A 10,118-nucleotide genomic window follows, 5' to 3' on the forward strand; every position below is an offset into this window, starting at 1 on the left:
TTTTTGCTCTGACATGTACTGTCAACTGTGGGACCTTATGTAGACAGGTGTGTGCTTTTCCAAATCATGTCCAATCAATTGAATTTACCACAGGTGGAATCCAATCAAGTTGTAGAAACATCTCAAGGATGATCAACGAAAACAGGATGCACCTGAGCTCAATTTCGAGTCTCATAGCAAAAGGTCTGAATACTTATGTAAATAACGTATTTCTTTGTCATTATGAGGTATTGTGATGTCATTATGGTATTGTGTGTAGATTGCTGAGGATTATTATTTATTTAATCCATGTTAGAATAAGGCTGCAACGTAGCAAAATGTAGAAACAGTGGGGTCTGAGTACTTTCCTAAGGTACTATATATATACTATGTCACTAAATCTCTTTCTGTGCCCTTTAGAGCATCCTGATAACATCTCTAAACCTGAGAGGTTAGAGGTCCTCATCCCTCCTAATGCAGCAGCTGAAGCCCTCAGGGGGAACGGTGAGTGGTGGGCCTTTGAAGGCCCTCATAATACTCTTCATAAGCTCTTCTACAAAAGCATTCAAACACATTTTTTCTCTACCTCATTTTCTCCCAAAGGGAGTGCCCCCTCGCCTATCCCCCCACTGCCAGAGAGAACGCCAGAATCCTTTGTGTTGGCCAACAATGCCGGTAGGAGCACTACTGTCTTCCCTTCCCTCTCAGTCCCTGTGGAGATGGTGGTCCAGAAGTCAGAAGAGAGAGAGTGGTCTGGACGTTCAGTGGACACTCCGGTGGATAAGATGTCTTGGACGAGGAGCAAAAGCTTGAAAGTAAAAATGACAACACTCTCAGGTATTTGTCACACAAAACAATCAGTATGATAAAATGTAGAGAATGTCATGTGCAGATGATGTTTATCCCAGTCTTTTTGGGCTTTTTTGTCTTTACAGTGTCACCCCAGGATACAGTATCACCCCCAGTTACATTGCCTCCCCCGGTTAGATATTCTGTTCCTGCTCCCTGTACATCAGTAAACCTTCCTCCTCCCCCTCCACCTCCCTATCCTCTGGCCCCTTCTCTCTCACCTCCAGGTAAGAGAAAGTAACACCCATTTTATGTTTGCAATGTTATTTTTCTATACACTCTTATAATTATTTTATTATCTAGAACCTAGCCTCTTTGGCTACCCCCATAGGAAAACCCTTTGAACAACCATTTTTGGTTGCAGGTAGAACCCATTTGGTTCCAGGTAGAACCTCACTGATTTGTCGTGTTTTTTATTGTGAAGGCTCAGATAATCTGACTCCCCCTCTACCTGAGAGAACCCCAGAATCCTTCTTCCTGGTCACTCAAGAAGGTGAGCACATGCCTCTTCATCACCACCGCCTCCACCATCATCCTCACCCTGATAGTGCTCCTAGGACTAGGCTACTGTCAAAATGTTAATCCTCCAGACATAATTTAAAAGTAGGTCAACTGCTCTGTGTGTGTGTCAATCAAGGCAATGTATTTACTCTGTGTAGTACTAAACTGACATTGTAATTTTTGGGTAATTGCAGTTGATCAGAACAGTGCTCCCTGCCTGCAGAGTCAGAGCAACAGCCAGACCACATCCACACAGCAGAGGATTGGTACGTCCTCAGAGTGGGCAGGGAACTCCCAACCCGAAAGATTCCTGGATGGAATCATGAATCGGAGCAAGGTAACAGACATTGACAGACTCTGGGTGCTGTAGCTGTCAAGACTTTAAGGAGGTGTGATAGTCACTCTCATCGAAATGATACTTCTAGAATGTATTATAGTACTATCCCCCAGTAATTCAATTTCTATGGTCAGTAGAGACTCTTACTCTTAGTGTCATGTGTATTTAATGGGTACATCTAGCTAGTACAGGATGCTGCCACCCACCCCTTAGAGTCATGTGTATTTAATGGGTACATCTAGCTAGTACAGGATGCTGCCACACACCCCTTAGAGTCATGTGTATTTAATGGGTACATCTAGCTAGTACAGGATGCTGCCACACACCCCTTAGTGTCATGTGTATTTAATGGGTACATCTAGCTAGTACAGGATGCTGCCACACACCCCTTAGTGTCATGTGTATTTAATGGGTACATCTAGCTAGTACAGGATGCTGCCACACACCCTTAGTGTAATGTGTATTTAATGGGTACATCTAGCTAGTACAGGATGCTGCCACCCACCCCTTAGAGTCATGTGTATTTAATGGGTACATCTAGCTAGTACAGGATGCTGCCACCCACCCCTTAGAGTCATGTGTATTTAATGGGTACATCTAGCTAGTACAGGATGCTGCCACACACCCCTTAGTGTCATGTGTATTTAATGGGTACATCTAGCTAGTACAGGATGCTGCCACCCACCCCTTAGAGTCATGTGTATTTAATGGGTACATCTAGCTAGTACAGGATGCTGCCACCCACCCCTTAGAGTCATGTGTATTTAATGGGTACATCTAGCTAGTACAGGATGCTGCCACCCACCCCTTAGAGTCATGTGTATTTAATGGGTACATCTAGCTAGTACAGGATGCTGCCACACACCCCTTAGTGTCATGTGTATTTAATGGGTACATCTAGCTAGTACAGGATGCTGCCACACACCCCTTAGTGTCATGTGTATTTAATGGGTACATCTAGCTAGTACAGGATGCTGCCACCCACCCCTTTGTGTTATGAACTGATCTTTACTAAATGCCCGTTTTTGTTCTCCTCGTGATTCATGCTATGGCTCAAATGTTCCCATTGTTGTTAATACATGAGTACATTAATACAACACTCTAAACTGTTCCCTCAGAGTGTCCACGAAAAGAGTTCACTGACAGGTAAGCCATCTGTGACTGAGAAAAGCCATCTGTGACTGAGAAAAGCCATCTGTGACTGAGAAAAGCCATCTGTTTTTGTCCTTGTTTTTTCTTCTACTACCAGCTTATCCGTCTGTTTGATGTTAACAAGGAAAAAGTCAACATCAAATGGTTGCTCTTGGCTTTGCTCCCTCACACAATAAAAGGCACTAATAGAAATCACTGAAAAACATCATTGTACACACTCAGTGGCCTTGTGGTTAGTGTCTGCCCTAAAATTGGAAGGTTGGGAGTTCGATCACCGAGTCGTACCCAAGACTAAATAATGGAACACGATGTGTCTCCGGAGATAGATTGGGTAAGGCCTTGCGATAGACTAGTGTCCTGTCCAGGGTGGTGTACTTTTATATCAAGCTACCTCATGCGACACAAACAGGATATAGCGAGAAGTAGTAATGTTGCTTTTTGCAGGCACTAATTCCGCCGTGGTTCGTTGTACAAAGCCTATGGAGAAAATGAATGCCGTTTTGGAGGGTTTTTGGATAAACGTTGAATAGAAGTTTTGTGGTAACACAGGCTTAGAAGATCTTATACGTTTTGTTCCATGAGAATCTTCATCAGCTACCATCTGTTTATGTGAATTTGGAAGCATTTATTCAATTTAATGAAACACAAAACACAAAGGCTTCATAATGGTCATGTTAATTGACTATTACTATTAACTCACAGAACAAAACGTAGAAGATCTCCTGAGCCTGTGTTAACCTCAGACCTTATTTTCGACATTTGTTCCAAAACACCATTCTTTCGCCATAAATGTTTCACAGAGGGATGGCTGAACGAACCAGAGGTAACTCATTTCTGGGTTATAGGACTACAAGCTGGCTAGCTCTATAGGATCCTTTATCCTATGAGCCATTCTGGCTCGTGCAAGGCTACTTACTTACTCTGATTGTAATTGATGACATGATAATGAGAACTAATGTCAGAAGTAGTCCTTCCTTGATCTATCTGATGTTTGAGAGAACATACAGTACTTTACAATTTGTCTGTCTACATTTTCTCTACAGAGCCCCTGACTACTGTTCCTCTGGTTGCTCAAGCCGTTGTGGCTTTAGGAGGAAGTGGTAGGTTGCAACACACAGAGAGTAGACCAGCAATTACAAGTATCAACTCTCACTAACAAAACACAGGCCCATGTAAATATGACCTCTCCTTATTAAGGGGATTTAAGTCACACTGATCCAACCTATTCCCATTTACTCTTGACTCTTGATGATATTGAATTCAACTTTTACAAAATGTCTCCATCACCGCGACACATACTGTATCTAATGACTGTTTCTTAGCTGAAATGAAGCTTCAGCAGCCTGTGGACAACAGCACCCCAACCAGCACTGGGACTACTGAAGACAAATCAGACAAAAACAGTGGGAAGGCCTTGTCTAGAACAAAGGTAATGACTATGTACATAGAATTACAGTAACTCACAGACTTTATCTATTGTTTTAGAAATAGAGGATCTGGTGTTTCTATAATAATAATATTCTCTGCTATTATCTGGGTATGTCTTGTCACTTAAAGCCAGCTGTCTTTCTTTTTCAGAGCCTGAAGTTATTCAAACTCAGACAGAAACGTAAGTAACAGGTATATCCGTAAATTGATCTGCTGTCTGGAACATACAGTACATTACCCACCTCTAGCAGCTAAAATGGTAACACATTCTTCCCACAGCAAAGTCTGCCCCTCCACCAGTACCAACCCACTCTGGACCATCTCCTCCTTATGGTACCTCCACCTCATCATCAGTGTTCACATTTGGTAAGCCTTCACCAGACACATCAATGCAAATCTAATTTCAACAATGTGATGGGACACATTTTCACAACAGTCTGTGTTCTTTCCAGGATTTGGGACTCGTTTTGGGAAGCCTAAAGGGCCAAGGAGTCATCCTGAGACGTGGGTGTAAGACAGCCAGTCAACAAAGCTGGATATGTCTGGCCACTGTCCTCAGATCACAGGGCTGGAACCCTGCATGTGGCTACTAGCCACTCAACTGGACTAGGGATGGTCCCTAGACAACTTTTGACAGTGTGAAGGAAGAGCATCATTCCAAGAAGACATGGGGAATCATGTAGCTTTCTCCCTGTGTTCTGAGACGACATGAACACGGTCTTGCAAACTGCTGTCACAGCCCAATGATCAACCTCGGATTAGCTTTAAATTGGAGCACCTGCTATTCATGACAAATTGATCGTACTGTAGTTATTTAACTGTGCCTGAAGGGAGAACTTGTGCCTCTGAAATGTGGTGGAAGGATGCAATCAATTGTAGGCAAAGGATGGATGGAAAGAATGGAAGGATGAGTTGAATGTTAGAGGGCTACTTTTGGCTATTTTGCCTGATAAATACAGTAAGGACTTTGAATAGTTGGTAACACGTTACTTAATACATGTTACCACATATTTTTCTATGCTGATGTTTATTTGTTATTGTTTGTATAGGCTCCTTCTGATCCAGACAAAATCCAGATCTACACCTGGACTGTACAGAGTGATTAACTTTTTTTAAGAGTAATATATTTGTACTGGTATTATTTTTCATGGTGGTGTGAGATAAGCAGACAGGTCTGTATTGTGCAAACATCACATTTATTGTTGTAACTTGGTGGATGTGTTTTCTATATGGGCTATAATTTAAAGAGTAAAGACAATACATACTGCTCTAAATTTACCCATTTGAGGATCACTTTTCTCATCTATAATGCTTACAAAAGTAATGTCACTGATAATTCATACATAATGCACACATACAATTATTTATTTTGAAAAATACAAGAAACGTTTGTCTTCCATTTTGTTTTCTACTCAATTCACATGAATGATCTCACTTTTAATAACAGAATTCTATAAATGTAACTTGTTTTAGCCAAAAACCTTTTATATAAAAAAATAAAATGGATATAATTTATTAAAATTACACATAGCAGGCCTTAGCAGGCCGACACAATAGAATTTGACAAAAGTTAGAAGAAACAGGAGGTAGCTGCCAATTCATTTCGGTACCTATGACAACCATCTATTTAACAAATCGCAATAACTAGCCATTCGACTTTTCAGAAAAACTGCATGTTTGAGAAACACTTAAAATACACAAAAGGCATTGTTTTAAATGACCAACGTTCATTCCAAAAGATATCTTCATACTGTTCTTATTACTTATTTAACCAACCTGATTCTAAACCTTCTAGTCTACAGATTCCACATCTGGAAATCAAGAAGCATAAGGAAGCAATTTATAGTCTGTGTTATTATAAGCTTATAGGCCTACAAACAAATCACAGTTTCAAATGGGCAGAATTGTCAAGGAACTAAAATGCTAGCTAAACCCTAATCTGCATCCTAGGAAAATGCATCAGTTGTACTGACAGACTTTTAAGGAACAACCAGTCGAGTGGCCAGCCTTCCAAATCCTGTCTCCTTCACCTGACCTGGGCTTCCGAGGCGAAGGAACAATCAGCTCTCCCTTACATAGACTTCTTTTTCAGCATAGTTACTACTAGACAGACAAGTGCAAAAACAAAGAAACGTACAATAGTGGTCACTACATTGAACTCAGATTTGACCTATTACAGTACTATCCCCCATAGACGGGTGTGACATTTTCATCAAAACACAGAGAAAACATGTATGACAAAGTACACTGACAGCATTCACAGAATTCTAGATAACAATAGATAATATATTGCATTTTAAAATGCGAGGGTGTTTTTTCAGGAAAACTTTTCACAAGTGATTGGTGACAAGAACCATTCTTGCCATGTGCACCATCACTGACCCAAACTGGCCTCACCTCAAACAGGCGCAACTTGTGTAACACCTCACACAGGTTTAACCTCTTAAAACCCATTATAATGGACAGCCTAAAGTAATAGACTTACTTCAGAACATATGGCCATTTGTTTTACATTGTAGTCATTTAGCAGATGCTCTTATCCAGCGCAACTTATAGGAGCAAGTAGGGTTAAGTGTCTTCCTCAAGGGCCCATTGACATAGATTTTTCACATAGTCAGCTCGGGGATTTGATCCAGCAACCTTTCGGCTACTGGCCCAACCGCTAGGCTACCTAGTTTAACTAAATGCTGAATAAATAAATAAAACATCAGAAGCAGTGTAAAAGTGGGACAGTAGAGAAGGAAAGGGACAGTGGTGAAGGAAAGGGACAGTAGTAAAGAGGAAAGGGACAGTAGTAAAGATGAAAGGGACAGTAGTAAAGAGGAAAGGGACAGTAGTAAAGGAAAGGGACAGTAGTAAAGGAAAGGGACAGTAGTAAAGGAAAGGGACAGCAGTAAAGGAAAGGGACAGTAGTAAAGGAAAGGGACAGTAGTAAAGGAAAGGGACAGCAGTAAAGGAAAGGGACAGTAGTAAAGGAAAGGGACAGTAGTAAAGGAAAGGGACAGCAGTAAAGGAAAGGGACAGCAGTAAAGAAAAGGGACAGTAGTAAAGAGGAAAGGGACTGTAATAAAGAGGAAAGGGACAGTAGTAAAGAGGAAAGTGACAGTAGTAAAGGAAAGGGACAGTAGTAAAGGAAAGGGACAGCAGTAAAGGAAAGGGACAGCAGTAAAGAGGAAAGGAACAGAAGTAAAGAGGAAAGGGACAGTAGTAAAGAGGAAAGGGACAGTAGTGAAGGAAAGGGACAGTAGTAAAGAAAAGCGACAGTAGTGAAGGAAAGGGACAGTAGTAAAGGAAAGGGACAGTAGTAAAGGAAAGGGACAGCAGTAAAGGAAAGGGACAGTAGTAAAGAGGAAAGGAACAGTAGTAAAGAGGCAAGGGACAGTAGTAAAGAGGAAAGGGGCAGTAGTGAAGGAAAGGGACAGTTGTGAAGGAAAGGGACAGTAGTAAAAGAAAGGGACAGTAGAGAAGGAAAGGGACAGTAGTAAAGGAAAGGGACAGTAGTAAAGGAAAGGGACAGTAGAGAAGGAAAGAGACAGTAGAGAAGGAAAAAGACAGTAGTGAAGGAAAGAGACAGTAGTGAAGGAAAGGGACAGCAGTGAAGGAAAGGGACAGCAGTGAAGGAAAGGGACAGCAGTGAAGGAAAGGGACAGCAGTAAAGGAAAGGGACAGCAGTAAAGGAAAGGGACAGCGGTAAAGGAAAGGGACAGCAGTAAAGGAAAGGGACAGCACTAAAGGAAAGGGACAGTACTAAAGGAAAGGGACAGTAGAGAAGGAACAGTAGTAAAGAGGAAAGGAACAGTAGTAAAGAGGAAAGGAACAGTAGTAAAGAGGAAAGGGGCAGTAGTGAAGGAAAGGGACAGTAGTGAAGGAAAGGGACAGTAGTAAAGAAAAGGGACAGTAGTGAAGGAAAGGGACGGTAGTAAAGGAAATGGACAGTAGAGAAGGAAAGGGACAGCAGTAAAGGAAAGGGACAGCAGTAAAGGAAAGGGACGGTAGTAAAGGAAATGGACAGTAGAGAAGGAAAGGGACAGCAGTAAAGGAAAGGGACAGCAGTAAAGGAAAGGGACAGTAGTAAAGGAAAGGGACAGTAGAGAAGGAAAGGGACAGTAGAGAAGGAAAGGGACAGTAGTAAAGGAAAGGGGACAGTAGTAAAGGAAAGGGACAGTAGAGAAGGAAAGGGACAGTAGTAAAGGAAAGGGACAGTAGTAAAGGAAAGGGGAAAGTAGTTAAGGAAAGGGACAGTAGTGAAGAAAAGGGACAGTAATAAAGGAAAGGGACAGTAGTAAAGGAAAGGGACAGTAGTAAAGGAAAGGGACAGTAGTAAAGGAAAGGGACAGTAGTAAAGGAAAGGGACAGTAGTGAAGGAAGGGACAGTAGTGAAGGAAGGGACAATAGTAAAGGAAAGGGACAGTAGTGAAGGAAAGGGACAGTAGTGAAGGAAAGGGGCAGTAGTGAAGGAAAGGGACAGTAGTGAAGGAAAGGGACAGTAGTGAAGGAAAGGGACAGTAGTGAATGAAAGGGACAGTAGAGAAGGAAAGGGACAGTAGAGAAGGAAAGGGACAGTAGTAAAGGAAAGGGACAGTAGTGAAGGAAAGGGACAGCGGTAAAGGAAAGGGACAGCAGTAAAGAGGAAAGGGACAGCACTAAAGGAAAGGGACAGTACTAAAGGAAAGGGACAGTAGAGAAGGAACAGTAGTAAAGAGGAAAGGAACAGTAGTAAAGAGGAAAGGAACAGTAGTAAAGAGGAAAGGGGCAGTAGTGAAGGAAAGGGACAGTAGTGAAGGAAAGGGACAGTAGTAAAGAAAAGGGACAGTAGTGAAGGAAAGGGACAGCAGTAAAGGAAAGGGACAGCAGTAAAGGAAAGGGACGGTAGTAAAGGAAAGGGACGGTAGTAAAGGAAATGGACAGTAGAGAAGGAAAGGGACAGCAGTAAAGGAAAGGGACAGCAGTAAAGGAAAGGGACAGTAGTAAAGGAAAGGGACAGTAGAGAAGGAAAGGGACAGTAGAGAAGGAAAGGGACAGTAGTAAAGAGGAAAGGGACAGCAGTAAAGGAAAGGGACAGCAGTAAAGGAAAGGGACAGCAGTAAAGGAAAGGGACAGCAGTAAAGGAAAGGGACAGCAGTATAGGAAAGGGACAGTAGAGAAGGAAAGGGACAGCAGTAAAGGAAAGGGACAGCAGTAAAGGAAAGGGACAGCAGTAAAGGAAAGGGACAGTAGTAAAGGAAAGGGACAGTAGTGAAGGAAATGGACAGTAGTGAAGGAAAGGGACAGTAGTAAAGGAAAGGGACAGTAGTAAAGAGGAAAGGGACAGTAGTGAAGGAAAGGGACAGTAGTAAAGGAAAGGGACGGTAGTAAAGGAAAGGGACAGCAGTAAAGGAAAGGGACAGTAGTAAAGGAAAGGGACAGCAGTAAAGGAAAGGGACAGTAGAGAAGGAAAGGGACAGTAGTAAAGGAAAGGGACAGCGGTAAAGGAAAGGGACAGTAGAGAAGGAAAGGGACAGCAGTAAAGGAAAGGGACAGCAGTAAAGGAAAGGGACAGTAGTAAAGGAAAGGGACAGTAGTAAAGGAAAGGGACGGTAGTAAAGGAAAGGGACAGCGGTAAAGGAAAGGGACAGCAGTAAAGGAAAGGGACAGTAGAGAAGGAAAGGGATAGTAGTAAAGGAAAGGGACAGCGGTAAAGGAAAGGGACAGCGGTAAAGGAAAGGGACAGTAGAGAAGGAAAGGGACAGCAGTAAAGGAAAGGGACAGTAGTAAAGAGGAAAGGGACAGTAGTGAAGGAAATGGACAGTAGTAAAGGAAAGGGACGGTAGTAAAGGAAAGGGACAGCGGTAAAGGAAAGGGACAGCGGTAAAGGAAAGGGACAGTAGAGAAG

At 42.3% G+C, this 10,118-nt stretch overlaps 1 protein-coding gene across 1 annotated transcript in view; it reads left to right on the forward strand.

Moving 5' to 3' along the window:
• Window positions 1-5,767, forward strand: part of ptpn22 (protein tyrosine phosphatase non-receptor type 22) — a 30,966-nt gene extending 25,199 nt beyond the window's left edge. Inside the window, exons 14-24 of the mRNA XM_021616587.3 lie at window positions 400-483; window positions 583-816; window positions 915-1,055; window positions 1,253-1,321; window positions 1,524-1,666; window positions 2,785-2,812; window positions 3,862-3,918; window positions 4,141-4,247; window positions 4,397-4,427; window positions 4,526-4,612; window positions 4,699-5,767. Coding sequence (XP_021472262.3) covers window positions 400-483; window positions 583-816; window positions 915-1,055; window positions 1,253-1,321; window positions 1,524-1,666; window positions 2,785-2,812; window positions 3,862-3,918; window positions 4,141-4,247; window positions 4,397-4,427; window positions 4,526-4,612; window positions 4,699-4,760 — 1,043 coding nt within the window. The 3' untranslated portion in view covers window positions 4,761-5,767. The remainder of the gene's footprint in view (window positions 1-399; window positions 484-582; window positions 817-914; window positions 1,056-1,252; window positions 1,322-1,523; window positions 1,667-2,784; window positions 2,813-3,861; window positions 3,919-4,140; window positions 4,248-4,396; window positions 4,428-4,525; window positions 4,613-4,698) is intronic.
• Window positions 5,768-10,118: the final 4,351 nt, after the last annotated feature.

This window comes from Oncorhynchus mykiss, chromosome 9, assembly GCF_057628025.1.
Source record: "Oncorhynchus mykiss isolate SJ-2025 chromosome 9, ASM5762802v1, whole genome shotgun sequence".
NCBI classification, from domain to species: domain Eukaryota; kingdom Metazoa; phylum Chordata; class Actinopteri; order Salmoniformes; family Salmonidae; genus Oncorhynchus; species Oncorhynchus mykiss.